This window comes from Equus przewalskii, chromosome 1 (genome assembly GCF_037783145.1).
Source record: "Equus przewalskii isolate Varuska chromosome 1, EquPr2, whole genome shotgun sequence".
Taxonomy (NCBI): domain Eukaryota; kingdom Metazoa; phylum Chordata; class Mammalia; order Perissodactyla; family Equidae; genus Equus; species Equus przewalskii.
In genome coordinates, this window is record NC_091831.1 from 92,685,864 (window position 1) to 92,702,823 (window position 16,960).

At 51.3% G+C, this 16,960-nt stretch overlaps 1 protein-coding gene across 2 annotated transcripts in view; it reads right to left on the bottom strand.

Annotated features, from left to right (window-relative positions):
* The window catches only part of ALPK3 (alpha kinase 3), a 43,494-nt gene extending 28,442 nt beyond the window's left edge, over window positions 1-15,052 (bottom strand). Inside the window, exons 1-3 of one of the 2 annotated variants that reach the window (XM_070570655.1) lie at window positions 14,887-15,052; window positions 9,624-9,662; window positions 5,986-6,107 (exon numbers count right to left, since the gene is read on the bottom strand). In XM_070570655.1, coding sequence (XP_070426756.1) covers window positions 5,986-6,107; window positions 9,624-9,662; window positions 14,887-15,017 — 292 coding nt within the window. In that variant the 5' untranslated portion in view covers window positions 15,018-15,052. The remainder of the gene's footprint in view (window positions 1-5,985; window positions 6,108-9,623; window positions 9,663-14,886) is intronic. The other variant, XM_070570663.1, reaches the window with a different exon arrangement.
* Between the last annotated feature and the right edge of the window lie 1,908 nt (window positions 15,053-16,960).

Genomic DNA, 16,960 nt, shown 5'->3' on the forward strand with positions numbered 1-16,960 from the left:
TAAAGTCATCCAGCTGGCACATAGAGAAGCCGAAATCCAAATCCCTCTCTTTATAAAACAGACAGGCGGGGGTTTTAACCCCTATTTTACACAAAAGGAAGATGAGGCTCAGAGAAACTAAGTAACTTACCCAGGGTCACACAGCCGGCACAAGAAAGCCCCTAGTTTCCTTTTCCTTCTTCCAATGCTCTTTCCACTGAGGGTTCTGGGACCAACATGTAAGTTTCTGCCCCCAGCAGTCATTATGTGAGACTTATTTCTCTAAAAAAGTTTCTTCTAGAACTTGGTTCTGTCTAAAGGTTGAGTCCCTCTGTCTAGCTGCTGCTGCTGCTGCTGCTGCTGCTTCCTCCTCCTACCCCTACATAGGCACACACACTCACTCACACACACACACACACACACACACCTCAACATAGTCTACAATAGAGTCGAGGAGAATGGGGGCCACCATGCTGGACAGAGGTGGGCAGCCTCAAGGAGGATAGTAGCACTCTGGCCAGAGAGGCCCCTGGGGGAGACAGGAGCCTGAAGGCCTCAGTCAAGACCCACTACCCCCCTAAAGGCTCACTCTGGGAGGGAAGAACCTCAGGGCTGTTCATTTCTTCTCCAAGCCCACAAGGGCTTCCCTCACAGCTCAGCCAGCAGGGGAATCGGCACAGACTCCGCTCCCTCGCCTGGACCAGGTTCTGAGCCACCAGGACAGCATTACATGCTCTCAACCGGGCTCTCATGCGGCTGACTCATCCCAGCCTCGTTTACGGAATGCTACCAGCAGGGTGGGAGGAAGAAACAAGCATGGTCACTCTATCTCCACGAAGACGAGCCGGGATCACCACACAGCCCCACACGGAGGCCAGTCTCAGCCACAGATCCATCCACTGCCCACCTTCCAGACTGCAGAGACCCAATTTCTAACCCTGTTCCCTTTGTCCTTTGATCTTCCTGCACACCCTTTCCCCTCCCCCTTCCCCTCCCACAGTCTACATTTTCTCCTTGCTAACTGGAAATGGCTTATTTACAGTGTACGATGGTGATCACAGAGACCTCTTTCCTAATCCGCTACACAAAACTCAGGTGACCTGAGATATATTATATATGTAGGGGCGAGGAGAGGGGAGGAGGGAGTCAGGTACAACAATGGACTAAGGTATGGATGTTAGAGATAGCTAGAACCCTGGAAATCTTACAGCCTTAATTAGCAGTGTTGTAGATCTCAACATGGTAGGCACTCCTGAGCAGAAGACCATGGCCCTGGCTGGTCATCATGAGACACGGGTGTTTGGCAATTGAGGCATGAAAATTTGCCCTTTGGGCTGGGCTTGAAACAGAGAAAAGCTTACTCCCATGATGACACAGGGAGTATTCGATAAAATACCCCAATATTCTATAAGTCAGACTCATGTCTGGCTTCTCCCTGTTGCTCTCAGAGTTCATGGCTACAAAGGACAGAATGGAAGAAGGAAAGGAGAGAGCCATCCCTGATGCCTGCATCTCTCAAGTGGTCCAAGGCCCCCGCAGCAGCTGCTGTTGCCAGGGCACTGGAGGTGCAGCTGAAACAAACAGGCAACGTGGAAAGTGGAAGACACTGATTTTGTCATCAGCAAGTCAAGTTCACTGCGGTCATTTGGCAAATATGTACTTTGCGTCTTCTTTGTGCCTGCCCCAGAGAGGCATGACGTGGCAGGTGTGTGCTCTATCCTCACAGATCTCATGGTCGTGTTGGAGAAAGAGATGCATAAACAAAGAAACAGTGCCAGGGAGCACAGGGCGGGAGCTCTCCGTGGAAATGCTGGAGATGACCTCCTGGAGGATGAGCTGTTTGAGCTGGGCTTTGAAAGATGAGAAGGAATTTGCCAGGCAAAGAAGGAGTAGGCTTCTAGGCAAAAGGCAGAATGAGCATACCATCTATTTTCACTGTCTCCCCAAACCCCACTAAGATCACACTAAAGAGAGTTTTTATTAAAAAGTATAAAACCGGAAGGAAGGAGAGAACAGGCAAGGAGAGCAATCAATGCAACAATTTGAAAGTACCTCTGGAACTGGGGGTAAAAGGGAAGGAGGAGAGGCTAAAAGTTGTTGAAAAACAACCAGCTCTCTGAATCCCCTCGCCCACTCCATACCACTGGGTACCTGCTCCTTCTCCACTGCGGCCAAAGGTGAGGTTTATTATCTGGAAAGGTAAAACTTTGCCCTCAGGCAAGTTAAGGCCTTAAGCCAGCACAGTTGAGGACATGACTGCTCTATGGAAAACAGGAAAATGTAATAACCGTATATATAAAATAAATGCTTTATGCTGAGGGCCCACCCAACCCTCTAATCTGCATAGTTCCCAGGAAACTTTTACCATCCAGGCAAGGTACTGGAAGAGCAGTTACGAGGGAATCTAGCTCATCCAAGAGGAAGGAACTAAAGAAACGTATTTTGTCAGTTCCCAACAGTGGCCATCAGATCACCCTACAGTGAAGATCCAAGTTTTCAAGCCCCTCCTACTTGCTCACAACTTCCAATCAGCTTTTTAGTCTCCCACTCTCAATCATTATCTCTCAGCCAAAGATTCTTTGATATCTGAAGAAAGCCTATAAAAAGCAGATTAAGGACCGAAACAATTAAATAGAAAAAAAGCAAATTGGAAGAAACACAAGCTATGCAGGGAGAAGGGAACTTTCAGAAAACTATCATTACTAGTCTCAGAGAGCTAAGAGAAGATACTACATTCATGAGAAGAACAGGATGCCATAGAAAAGGATTAAAAAAGAGCTCTTAGAAATTAAAATCCAATAGAAGGGTTGAAAGATAACACTGAGGAAATCTCCCAGAAAGTAGAGCAAAAAGACAAATAGATGAGGGAGGAAGAAAGGATAAGGAAATAAAAGAACGAGTCCAGGGGAGCAGATAGCCTCACAACAAGAGTTCCAGAAAGAAAGAACAGAGAAGGAGGAAGGAATCAACATCAAAATAACCTCAGATTTCCAGATTGAAAGTGTCCAAGTATGACCCATAATGACCCATATCAAGATACATCATCATGAAATGTCAGAACATTCTCACAAGCTTCCAGAGAGAAAAACCAGTCTCACGCAAAGAATTAGGACTTGAATCGTCTTCTGTTCTGAACAGCAACACTGGCAGCAAGAAGGCAACGCAGCAACATCTTCAAAACTCTGAACGAAAATTATTTTCAACATAGAATTCTACACCCAGCCAAACTCTTCATCAAGAGGAAAGTAGAAAAAAAGACACTTTCAGACACAAGTTGTCTAATGCTTACTTCCCACGTACTCTTCCTAGGGAGTCACCAAAACAAAAATGTAAATCAAGAAAGAGAAAAATGTGGAATACGAAAAACAGGAAATCCATCACAGGAGATAGGTAAGGGCTATCTACAGCATGATGGTGAAGGGAGATCCTAGGATGTCGACCACGTGCCAGACACAGAGCGCAACGAAATCACCTTGGAGCAGAATGACTCAAAGGAGAAACAGATTGAGAGCTTGTCATCACAATGCCTCCTGCTTCTGTACCACCCTTAGGGCTTGACGAAAATACTGGAGGATATAGCTCAATAAAGCCAGAGAGTAAACCAAGAAAAAAGAAGACATGAGATCCAGGAAACTGAATCAAACCCAAGAGAAAGGCAACGGGAAGACCCAGGAGAGCAGCTGTGTATCAGGTAAAAGGCCACCAGATCAGATCAAAGAACAGAGATTTCCAAAAGGGATGTCTCCAAGGAAAGTAACAGATCTGATGGCATTGTAGAAAATTGTAGTAAGAGGCTATTAGAAGGTATAAGAAAAATTAGCAATAGATATCAAAAAACTAAATGAAAAATTAAAGAAACTGCTAACTTTGGGAAAAACAGAAGATAGAAATATAATCATTATATACCACAATGTTCAGTAATGAATCATACTGCATAGGCATAATAAGGTAAACAGTAAATATTGATTTAAGCAAAAATTGTGATATAATTATGTTGAGAAGATAAGTGAGAAGCAGAGAAAAACGATGATAAAGAGAGCTAATTCCTTATCTACCCTAACCAGAGGCCTAGACAGCATCTAAACCCGAAGACTCAAAAGTTAGCAGTAGGGGCCGGCCCAGTGGTACAGTGGTTAAGTGCGCACGTTCTGCTTCTCAGCGGCCCAGGGTTCGCCGGTTCGGATCCCAGGTGCGGACATGGCACCGCTTGGCAAAACCCATGCTGTGGTAGGTGTCCCACATATAAAGTGGAGGAAGATGGGCATGGATGTGAGCTCAAGGCCAGTCTTCCTCAGCAAAAAGAGGAGGATTGGAGTAGTTAGCTCAGGGCTAATCTTCCTCAAAATAAATAAATAAATAAATTTGTAAAAAAAAAAAAAAAGTTAGCAGTATTCACACGTTACTCAGAATTACGGAAATGTAGACACACCTGAAGAAACACCTAAAAGCTGAAAACAGTTGCTTCTGGGAAGACAAATTGGTGGGAGGGATGAACTGTTGCATTTTGATACATGCCTCATAGTATAATTTGAAGTCTTCAATTATGTACATGCATTAATTTGATAAAATAAAAATTAATTTTCTTTAAAAAGAAGGATCAAGGACTTTCTATATAGGGACAACAGCATATGCAAAAGGATGGAGCTGTTGTGAAAGAGCCGAGTTTTTCTAGAAAACTGTTAGTGCCACGGTGACAGGAGACACAGGCACAAGCGAGCAGCAGAAGCATCTCCTCCCCACCAGCTCTGTGGACAGTGGCCCGTCACCTAACCTAGTCTGTTTCCTTCTCTGTAAAATTTGACTAATAATAGAGCTTACTTCACAGGGTTTTGCAACAATTCAATGACAATGGAAACCAATGAATGTGGCAAAACATGTTACGGCTGTACAAAGGTAAGAGATGCAGGTGCATCTCTTGGAACAGACGGTGTTCTCAGCCTGGAGCTCAGAGGGTTCTGGGTAAGGGTGAGAGCTGCCCAGGGGAACCCAACCCTAGAGAAGCTGTTTAGCTGGCTAGGACAGACAAGTCCCCAGGATTCAGGGCATGTCACAGCTGGAAAAAACCAATGCCCTTGATTTACTGAAAAATGGGTTCTCAGAGGAAACCTTGACCTGGGACCCTTCAACTAGTAGCTGCACAGCTTGGAGGGGCAGGCACCCATCGGTGAGTTCTGCAGGCCCCAAGCAGGTCAGGTTGGTGCAATGGGAGACTGCTGGGAGGTTTGAGGGAGGGGCAATGCCCGACGCCAGCTTCCCAGTACTCTGACCCCTTCATCCTCCTTTTCCAAGGAGTATCACTCTGCTTCCTATTCTGCTGACCTGTTGCTTCAAACTCTACCATGGAGCTCAGTGAAATGCAAATAATAATGGTCTTAATTTCTAACACTTATATGGTACTTACTGTATCCCAGGTATTCTTCCAAATGCTTTGCAGGTATTAATGCATTCAGTCTCATAATAAGCCTATGAAGTTCATTCTATCATCATCCCCACTTCCCAGATGAGGCACTGAGAGGTTGTAACCTACTTGGTATCACACAATTGGAAAGGGATGAACCAGCATCCCAAGCCAGGCAGTCTGTTTCCAGGGTCTGCAGTCAGAATGCCTCTACATCACTGTCTCTCAGGCGTGAGACTCCCAAGCCTCAAACTACTCAACTGTAAGATGGGGATATTTGGGGAGATGGTCTTGAAAACCTCTTTCAACTGGAGAGCTTCTTTCCTCAGAACTAAGATTCATCAGTTATGTATGTATGCCTGAGGGTGAGGAACCTTTACTAAAGACAGGTTTTGAAGAAGAGCTGGAGTATGTGTGGCTCCAGAATGGGAGGAGTAAGGGACCCCAGCCCACACAGGGAGATTAAACTGGAGAGAAAGCTAAGAAACAAAAGCCACCTTGCAGTTTTGTGCACACAGCCAAACCCCCTCCATGCCTGTCCCCACAGCCCCCTTGGACCCTGCTCTGTGCAGTGGCCCTGGTGTGGATCATACAGATGGCCTCATTACCTGTGACGATGCAGGTGAACCTGACGTCGCTGTCCTCGGACACAGCCCGGGACTTGAGCGTTGTCTCAAATAGCGGCTGGGTCTCCTCTGTTAGCTGAGCAATGATGGAGCAGAAGGTGCTCCTAGGAAAGGCAAAGAACTATTCAGAGCAGCCTTCCCCCCCAATATACCACAGCCTGGCATTGTCCAAGGCAGCTTAAATCTTACCATGTCCATCTGTCATCCCATGGCCATGGCTCTAAACCTGGGCAAGTCTCTTCAAGGGAGCCGAGGCTTCTTGGCCAGGTTAGGGGTAAGGATGGTACCAAAGGGCTGAATGGAATCCTGACCCAGACCCATTACAATAGGCAGTCTTCTGACACAGGCCATGCTCCTGAGCATGCCAGACCACCAGCCCTGGCGTTCCCATCCCATCCTTATGGGAGGCCTTGCTTCACCCTCCACCTGTCATCTCCAGGGAAGCTCGTGCATGGGGGAGACACACGCATGGATAGGCCCAGCCTCAGAGATGGAGAGGCACAGCAGAGCCTCCATTCATGCCAAAGAGGGAAAAGCCAGCCAACCCCCAAGGGTACATAGGTCCTAGGAGCTCAGGGGTCTCTCCCAAAGCTTGGGCTCAGCAGAAAAGCTCCCACCTTTGTGAGTGCAGACCCATAGTAGAAAAAAAGAAGCTGGCCAATGCCAGGGGTCTAGATCCAAAGGTGGACTTTAATTCTTGGGGGTATCAGAAAAGAGAGACTCAAATGAATTCTGATCCTAAACAGGGCCATCGATCTGCAGTGGCAAGCCAGCCATGGCTCCCCTGCTCCGTCCGTGGACACCACATGCTCGAGTGAATACATGGCTGGCAGCTCCAGGACCAACAAGCAGAGCTGCCAAACCACAAACAGATTCACCCCTGCAAAGTGAGGACCTTTAGTTCCCTTTTGACAGTCCATCTTCCAGAATTCAGGGGCATCTGTGGGCTCACTGAGTCCAACACAGGATCATCAATACTTCTCAGTATTTACAGTCCTCTCCTTCCTGCGCACAGGAAGCAAACCATCATGCCAAACCCTTTCACGGGCCAGCAGTCATGGTGCATCCCCACGCGTGAAGCATAACCACACAGCTAGGTTGTGTGGTGCACAAGCTGTGCCCAGCCCTCCTCCCCCTCACAACTCACACACCCTATTGTGAGCAGCAGGGAGAACCGTGAGGGGTCAGGTGAAGAGAAGCAGGAGGAACTGTGGTGAGAAGACTAGTCATTCAAACCTGCCTTTCTCTGTGCCTCGGAGGAGGGGGTGGCCCCCTCTGGGCAAGGTGTGTCTGCCCATGACCTCTCCACGAGGGGCGAGGTGGGAGTCCGTGGGAACACAAGCAAACAGGAGCTACAACTCTAAGCTTTGGTGCAGGGGGGTGCTTCCACAGTCAATTTATCATTTCTGTGGCTATCATTCTGGACATGAATTTGAGGAGAAAGCTTGTATCCCAGGACTTCTGGGCTGATACGGACCCAGTTGTGGTTTCTCCATTGGAATACAGATGCCTGGGTCTTTGGGGGGGCTGACAGGAGTCCTCCCCATGAAAGACTACCCAGAAAGGGGATCCCAACCTCCCACATGCATGAATACTTGAACTGGATCTGCAGTCAGACTTCCATAACTTGCCCGGTAACACTCTCACCTCGAACTCATCTGTCTAATAAGCATCTTTTCCTTTCTCTCTTGATCCACCCAGAAATAGAGGGTCTTTCAGAACCTGGACTATCAACTCCCTGACACTCAGGAAATATAACATCTGACAACATTTCTTTCTACTCTCCTACTAACAGCAATTTCTGAGTTTGGGGGCTGCTGAATCCTAACCAACAGTTTTTAGAGGAAACTGCCACACCAAAAATAATCAGACTTGTGTGATTTTGTAACTAATTCAGAACATCTCTAATTATGTCCTCCCTACATAATTTGAATCCTACCTTACTCATGAACATGAACCTGGACCTAATATTCACCTCAGGCTCTTTCTCTAGGAAAGAGACGTATCAGCAGGGATGAACCTGCTTTGGCAAGTCTAAGAAAAATTTCAGCTACTGGATAAATGAGAAAGGGAAATTACGCCTCAAGAAAATTTGCAGAGACAAGTGCTCAGTCTAGATAGTCAACAACAGGCAGTTATTTTATTGCATTAATTTTTTTGAATGGGAAAGAACACATCTTCTCAAACTTTCCACACTAGGTCCTAAATTGTATTATAAAAAATGTTCACACTGGGAAATCATAAGGAACTGCTGAAGGGCAGAACTAGACGAAATCCCTCTAGGGGAGCGGGTCTGGGATGCACTTGGGGGGAGTCACTACAGATACTGTCATGTCCCACTGAATGTCACCTGCTTTCTGTCCCCATCCTCCAAACCACTCGGATGTAGGATGGACCCTGGGGGTGCTGCCTCCAATTCCCTGGAAACCCAGGAGGTCCACACACCAGAAATGGTCTGGTCCCACCCTGACACCTCCAATTCCTTCCAGCTCTGTGACTTCATAAGGACATCGCAGCCTAACTGTGTGTCTCTAAAGAACAGCAGAATCGCTGGTTTTCATGATGTTCAAAGGAACCTAACCGTGCCCTTGGGTTTGGGCATTTACCTTGCTTAAAATAAACTTCCAAGGCCCTTTCTCTTTCAGCACTCCCCACACCCCACTTTGAATTAGCTGTGACACCCCCTCTTCCACCCCTTCGGACCTGAGTCCCCCAGAACAAGGGCTCTTCAGTAGTCTCCCTATCAAAGGAAACGCACATGGTAGGTGCTGGTCACGTCTACGGGAATGACAGCTACTCAGAGCCCAGTTCGCTACTCAGAAATCTTTCTCTCTGAAAACGAACTGTAGTGGATTCTCCCCAAATCCACCAGAGTCTGGGATGAGGCCCAAGCGGTGGGAGGCGGCCAGGAGATGTTCCCACTTTGATCATAACAGTCAGTTCAGCCAGGGGTGGAGAGCTGTCCCCTGCTCTGGAGGCAAGAGGACAGTCATTCAAGGGGCAACCCTCGACCACAGGCTTGCTCAGGCCCTGCCCTGGCTCTGAGGCAGATTTAGAGAACAGGCTGCTCTGTAGGGACACCCTGACATGCTGTTGCCTGACTTCACAGAGCTCACAGTCCGCAGGGGTGGAGAGGAGCCAAAGGAAAAGGAATTCAGAGAAAGAGGTGGTAGGAAGAGAACTTAAGGGACCAGAGAAAAGTAAGCGTTAAGGCAGTAGCCATGATTGGAAGACAGACAGCAAGGTGCCAAACCTAGATATGTGGTTACAAAACCATCAGCATCTAGGATGGGGAAGTGAGTCACATGACCGGTGGATCCCTGTTTTGGTCCCGTGGTGCCTCTCCCAGGGGCACAGAGATATAGGTGCAGGCATGTCGGGAACCCTTGCCTATTTCTGGGTCCCTGAACCCCTTTCAAATAGTCCATGCAAGCATCAACTCTTGGCCCTGTGAGACCCATGCTGACGTGAGTCCCCTCTCACATCCTCCCCCACCCACCCTCCAGCCCTCCCCTCACCCCATGCAGCCTGGTTAGTGCACAAGCAGTCACCCAGAGGCCCCTCGACGCCCAGACCCAAGAAAAAAGCAGTCAGAGAAATGTAATGCAATGTGCGTTTACCTTCCAGAGCTGGGGTGAGGCAACCGGTTGCTTGATAAGCTAAGCAAAAACAGCAAATGGAATCATTAGGCCAAAAAAGCAAGGAGAGGAGGAGGCGAAATCAACAACAGTCTGCAAAGTATTAATCGGCCCCCATTTGGGGCCCAGAGGCCTTTCTATTAAAAGGGACCAGCTGTCTTAGTTGGCCTGCTCCAGTTAGCAAGTGGCCTCACCACCGGACACCAGTTCATCTGAAACCAAGAGCTCGTTAAAGGCAGCAGAATCCAGGGAAATGGTTAGGCAGAAAGGAGGCCCCTCGGGGCTGTACTTTGAGAAAGGTGTGTCCCAGGCACTTGGGTTACTGACCCCAAGAGCGGGGCTCACAGCTGCTGGGCATGTTTCCCCTGGCCTGTGACACATCGGCCTGGGGGCAGTTCCTGCTTCGACCCTTGGCCTTTTGGGGGAGAAGTGCCCCCCATTCCTGGAAATCTCCTAACAGGCTGAGAAGGAGACAGGTGGCTTGAAGAACGCCCATTAATATGTTAAAATATGGTTAAAGAGGCCACGCAAGGCAAACCAGCTAGGAGAGTGAAGAAGAGGAGAAAGACAAAGCAGTTAATTCAGCAGGAGCCAGGAGGCACCCAGCTGGGTCAGACCAGCACCCGCCCTGTTATGCCTGGAGGCCCTGACCCTCCCTCCTGCCCAGGGCAGCTGAAAGTGGACACTAGCTAGGGGCTGCGGAGGCCACTGGGGGCTGAGGACCCACACAGGTCTGCCCCTTAGGGGAGATGCAGCCCAGCTGATATGAGCCAACTGTTTCCTCTGCCTCCACCTTTCCTAATAGAAATACCTCCAGTGGCATCTAGGGCCACTATCTCCCACAGCAATTTGGGAGACCTCAGGGGCCACCGCACCCACACTCAGTCTCTTCAGCTGTTCCCACCAAGAGAATAACTCTCCCTTCGTTATCAGCAGCCCAGCTTGCTCAACGGCACTTGTGGTCTACCTCTCTATCCACAAGCAAGCTCCACTGACAGCCTGTCTCTTTATAACCAGAAAACCAAACTCATCCTCTATCCAAACACATGGCTTCTGCTCCAGTGCTCCTGGGTTTGTGGCTACCACCAGCACGATCCCAAACTCCAAAGCTGTAAGTCTGCCATTTTGGACTCTTCCTTCTCCTCCAACCCCCAACCTGCAAAAACAACTTGGCCCTTCTTTCTCCCTTTCTCTCTACTCCTGCTATTGTGTTCTGATCTAGACCCTCATGGCTCCATATTTGATGACCACCTCAACCCCCTTCTCCTTCAGCCGTCACATCACACCGCCGCCCTGAAAAAAATGCTGGTGTCCCCCCACCGTATATTGTTGAGTCTCAACTCCTTGACTGGGCACTTAAGGCCCTCCCTCATCTACTCACACCCCACTACAGCCAAGGTTCTCTACTTCTCAATACTCAGGTTCCACTGTCACCAGACCTGTCCCTAGTTGTCATGGACATGTCCATTCCTGGCCTCTGAGCCTTCACTTTTGTCCTCCTTGCTTGGGAAGCACTCCCTCTTTCCTTCTGCCCACCCAGCCTCCAAACCTGGCTCTTTTTGTAGCTTCTGAGCTCCTAGCCCAGTGCCAGGCATTCAGTGGGTATTCTACAGCTGCTTTATGGAAGGAAGAGAGAGAAAAGGGAAGAGGAGGGAGGGAAGGAAGTGGATCTTTCAAACAGGCAAGGTCCTGCTCCCCAGAGGGAGCTGCTGCTCCAGAAAAGATGGTAGGAAGGGAGCAAAAATGCAGCTGCCTTTGCTCAGAGCTTTAAAAATCCTCTGGAGGCTGCGTGGGCGGAACCTCCCATGGTTCCAAGCCACTGGCCAACTCCATCCTTTCCTGACCATGAACTTCCTTTGTCTTTCTCCTCGGAATTGAGAGATTTCTCTTTGTTGACTCTGGATTTCTTCCCTGGGAAGGAGAGGGAGAGAATCAGCTCTCTACCTCAGAGAGGAAAATGACATGTTCCACAGGCTCTACAAGTGGACAAGGGACTGAGCTGGGATAGTGACCCCTCCCTGGCTCTCTCTAGGGCTGGTTGTGATGCTCTGCTCCTTTGCCCCATTGGCCTCACCCTTACACTGCTGGCCAGGTCAGGAGGACTCCTGGCTGATGGAGGCACCTTGTCTTCAGAAGGTGGAAGATCCGCCTGGACCAGAGCTGGGCTCAAGGATCTCCCCGGGCAGAGCATTCCCCAGTTACCAACTCTGAGGGGGTCAGAGCCAGCGGAATCCAATGTCAGGGCAGAAAGGTCTAAAGGAGTTCTTAATGCCACCTTCATTTTACAGAATGGGAATTCACAGCCCAGGAAGGAAAGGTCTCTTCATAAAGGAGAAAAGTGGGCCTGGGGGGACCCAGGATTGGCCATGAAAGCTGGGCTTTCCCATTTTTCATGGCTTTCATATATCCTGGGGCATAAAAGTTCTTTGGAAAGTCCTGGCCTGATGCTTCAGTTTCCCTGAAAGCCCTAGGCAACCCAGCTGACCCAAGCAGAAGAGAAGAGGTGTCAGAAGCTGTCTGCAGCCAACATCACAGGTCCTGCTGCTCCTCTGAGCCCACTCGGACCAGGGCCTCCAAGAAAGGAGCAGGCAGGGACTTCTGGAACTTCTGAGCGTCCCTCAGAATAGGCAGCTATTACTGCATCCCCCCAACTGTGGTTCCTCAGCCTACTCTAGCCTTCCCATGCCCCACCTTCCTATAGGGGTGAGGTCCTAGAGGCTGGATGCCCTAGGAGCCTGGGCCTACAGTTTGGTGGGACTATTGCATTTTGGACCTCTGACCCCAATGGGCTTTAGAAATATCCTTGAGCTGAATATGATCTGGAAACTCCTCCAGGGCTGTGGGGTGGGGGAAGGGAGGTATGAACACAGAGACAGGTTCTGGACCTGGGCCAAGGCTTCTGGTGGCCCGGCCCCTAGCCCAGCTGTTCATCAGCTCCCAGGGGCAGCCCATCCTCACAAGGGCCCATGAGAACAATGCCTAAAAGCTCCATGATAGATTTGTATAGAAGTAGACCCAGAAAATGTTGGAGCCAAGAGTGGGTGGAACAGAACTCGCCTCTCAGTGAGGACGCTGGGATAGACAGTGCTCATCGGGGCTGGAGCCAGGAACAGCTGGCAAAGTCCTCAAGAGGCCCTCTTTCTCCTTCATCTCCTAGGCTCTCTTCCCATACCCACAGGCAGCCAGGCCGCTCTGATGGACAGAAGACTGTAAGGTTGTCTGCTCCAACACGACAGTCAGGCTCTGCTTGAGACCTGGGAACTGCCCCACCCTCCAAAACAGCCCCATTCACATTCTCCCCACTTCGGCCAGAGGTTTTTCAAGAGGTGAGAGAAATCTGGCCCATCTTGGCCCTCAGGACCTGTGGGGATCTGGGGCTGCTAGCACAGGCAAAACACAGCACAGTCCTGGGCTAGAAAACCCTTTCTCCCACTGACCCAGCCCGGCCCCCTCCAAACACTTGATGACAAGTCTCATTTTAAGAGCATTCCCATTTAGGTCCAAGGAGACTTAAGCCAGCCACTTCTCTCCCACCTGCAGTTCTCGGGCTAGCATGCTGCTTTGTGCTCATCAGACGTGCAATTAAAATTTACCCACCACACAACTGCTTAGCCACGCATGTCCACCCTCCAGCCTTTTTCCTAACAGCCCAGATCCCCTGCCCTCGCCATTCTGCCTGGTTTTCAAGCCACCCCTCCTTCCCTCCCTCCATCACTACTGTCTCCAAGACGGGCCCTGATTCCCTCTTCTATGTATTCTGCTGGTATTGACAAAGGCCAGACAGGGGAAGCAAAAGCTCGGACAAGTCACTGTGACAAGTGTGAGACCAGTGTGAGGTACCTACAAGACGGCTTCACCATGGACTAGAATAAATGTCCAAATTTCCTTCCAGTTTTTCTGTAGAGCCAGTGGTTAGGAGGAAGGGGCATTCTTTCCTGGCAGCCAGGGGCCTTGTTGAGTCTGACTCAGTCACTAACACCAGCCCTCCGCCCTGCCCCAGACATGTGACACCGTTTGACGAGTTTTATGCAGAAACCGGTTCCGGTTACATTTGAACTTTTCCAACTCCAAGGTCAACAGAACTCAGCCAATCCACGAGGAAGTGCCTGGGACTTTTCCTGAACGTCCTTGATGCCTGTTTTTGTGCCGTTTTAGGAACGGAGGACAAGAAGTCTCCGGGCAGCTTCTCAGAGCAGTGGCTGTTTTCTGCAGAACCAACAAGCCAAGTTCTGGGGCTGTGACACAACCACTATCCCCAGAGCCAACCATCACAATCCCCTTTGGAAAATAGGCTCGCCAGTGGGAGGGAAACTGAGCTGCCCAGAGAGTGCAGGAAGCGTCCGTCTCCACGGCTGTGCCCGTGTCCCTGAGTGTCTTTGAGTGCTGGTATGCTTCTCTATTGTCTACCTGTGTGTCCTTATATCTGTGGATAGCCCAGCTCCTAAAACAAAGCATCCACACACAGCTCTTGGAAGATGAGTAAAGGGCTCACCAGTGTGACCCCTCCCTTGGCATCCTCCACACTGGGCAGGGCAGTTGGTTCCCTCAGAACCACAGCTCTGAATCTTCAGACAGGGCCAACCAGCACCTCATCCCGCCCCTCCACCTCACCAGCCCCCACCCAGATCCTGCGGAAGACGAAAGTATCTGCTAAATTTATTTCTTCCTGGTGAATTCTCCCCCCTCCCTCAGCAGCGCACCCCCCCCACCCCACCCAGCTAAGCAGGCCCCACTCAGGGTGGTCTCCCCAGCAGCTCCCCCTATTCCCTCACCCCCTCCCATGCTCCTCTGCTCCCGTCCAGCCGGGGAGGAATTTCAGCCACTCTGGCTTTCCTTATCACCGACTGTGGAATCCGAGGCCAGGGAGTAGCTGAGTCCGGGGTGAGGGTGCTGGTGGCGGGGGAGTGAGGTGGGGGAGATAAGGAAAGCCTTCGGGCCCTGGGATATCACCCCAGAGTAGGGCCTTTCTCCTCCCAGGAGCCTCGCATTGCCAAAGGCCCGAGGCCCACGGGCCACGAGAGGTCAGGAGGAGCCGAGGGGTCCATTCCGTCCTGGCCATGTCCCCAGGCTTCGGGCCTCCAGAGGCCAGGCGGTGCCTCGGGCTGGCGCACCGGGCCCCAACCGAGGGCCCCATGGGAGAGCCCCATCCGAGGGCCCCATCAGAGGGCTCCATCCCAGGGACCCACCCGAGGGCCTGCCCGGCGCACCGCCCGGCCCGGCCCGGCCCCCCGCGCGCGCGACTCACCTGATGGCGGGCCGCAGGCTGAGCAGGTAGCTGCGGCTGGCCGGGCTGGGGGTCCACACTGGCCCGTCGTCCTCGCCGTCACCCCCCGCCCCGGCCCTCCCGCCCGCGCCAGGCGCCCTCCGCGACCCCATGCTGCCGCCGGCCCCTGCCCGCGCTCCGGCCGCCGCTCCCCGCGGACGCGCGCCCCTATTTATAGCCCCGCGGCCGGCCGGCGTCACCTGCTGCTGTCCCTCCCCCGGCCCGGCCCGGCCCGGCCGGCGCGGCCTCCCGGGCGCCGGGGGGCGCCGGGCAGCGGGGCCTCGCCAGCCCTGCCCAGGGGCCGCCCCCGGGGCTGGCCGCCCCTGCCCTCGCCGACCGACGGCCCGCCGGGGCGCGGCGCCCCCTGCGCCCGGAGCTGCCCCGCGTCGGGCCGGGGAGGCCGCTGAGCAAGGAGGGCGAGCAGGCGCCCCTTCATGGAGGCCCGGGACCCCAGCTTCCCGCCAGCCCTCCCTCCCTGCTCCCATCCGCCCTGCAGACGCCGAAGTCCCCAAGGAGAGGCGCGGAGCGGCGAGGCGAAGCCCCAAGGGGGACAAAGCTGCTTGGAGCTGGGGCTAGGTCCGGTGCGACAGGCTGACTGGCCCTCGCCTTGCCGGGGGCTGCTGGTCCAGCACTTAGGCAAACCCACACGCCTCCATTAGTGACTTCAGTCCCTAGGAGGCCAGAACGCCTCTGGATATGTGTCTTGTGTTCCCCTCCATTATCGAACCTATATAGATTATGGGCTCAATGAAACTTCTAGAATAATTGAACCTCCTTCTCCACCCCTTCAGCCTCCATTTCCCAGCACCTGAGGGGGAAGTGGGCTGAGCCCTAATGCCCAGAAAAACAATTCAGTCATTCAGCAATTTCTGAGAGCAAGGTTCTAAGCACCGGGTGAACCTGGTTCTAAATATTGGGAGTGACCACAGTCTGTTTATCCATCCTTTCTTCTCCTGGATCCCTGAGAGCATCCAGAAAGTGCTTGGCGCTGGATGGCTGTAATCATTAGAAAGCTGGAGCAAAGGAGTACAAACCCTCTGTTCTGGAAGATGCACCCACATCCCCACTCCTTTTGGAAATAGATCTTCCCCTGCTCTCACTGTGTGGGTCCAATGGCAACTGTCTTTTTCCTACATGATCCCGCCCTGGGCCTCAGTTGGCTGGCATCTGACTCAAGCCAGGTTATTGCCAGTACCCATGTCCCTAACCACAGCGGTAGGCATCAGACCCGAGTTGTGCCAATCAAAGTTCTTCACCAAAATGTTTTTCATGGGAGTTGGGAAAGAAAACCAGTCCCTGGTGGTGCAAAGCTGTGAGCTATGAGGTCCAAGCTTTCAGCAGCCATGGTTCCTGCCGTGCAGAGGAGGCCAGGCTGCAGTGAGGAAGAAGGAAGCTGACACACAAAGAAGCAGAGGCAAGGGGCACAGAGTCCTGATGGCTTTCAGGTGCCCGGTTGCAGGTGTTCCTGACATCCAGCTTTGTCCCTGGCCTTCCTGCTGGTTGGCAGTTCAACCATTTCTTGGACTTTGTATACCAAAAAAGTTCTCCCTTTGCTCAAGCTGCCTCAAATGAGGTTTCTGTTGGTGGAATCTGAGAGTGCTGACCAATACTAAAGTGTTTTCTGCTAGTGGGCCCAAATCTGTCTCCTGACCACATGCCCCATTCATCCTTGTTCCTGGCTCTCTGGAAGTGCACACATTAAAATCTCTCCAGTCATCAACAGGACAGTCCTTCAAATATTGGAAAGCCTGCTTGAAGTTTGGTTCATTTGGTTTAAATCATGTGAACTTCCACGTTTCGGGCTAGAGCACATGTGCTAGAGGCAGAGGTCACAGCATCTGTGCCTTCAAGAAGCTTAGAGTCTGATACGGGAGACAGGCATATAAGCAAAATACAATGCAGGGTGAATGCACAGATATAAAACTGTGTATAGGGAAGCACAAAAGTATAGAGGAGAGAGTGGTCAGTTCTCCCTGGGGACTTGGTTAGGACAGCTTTACAGAGAAGTGAGGCTGAGAAGGATTTTGAAAATTACATAGGTGCTCACCAAGTAGAC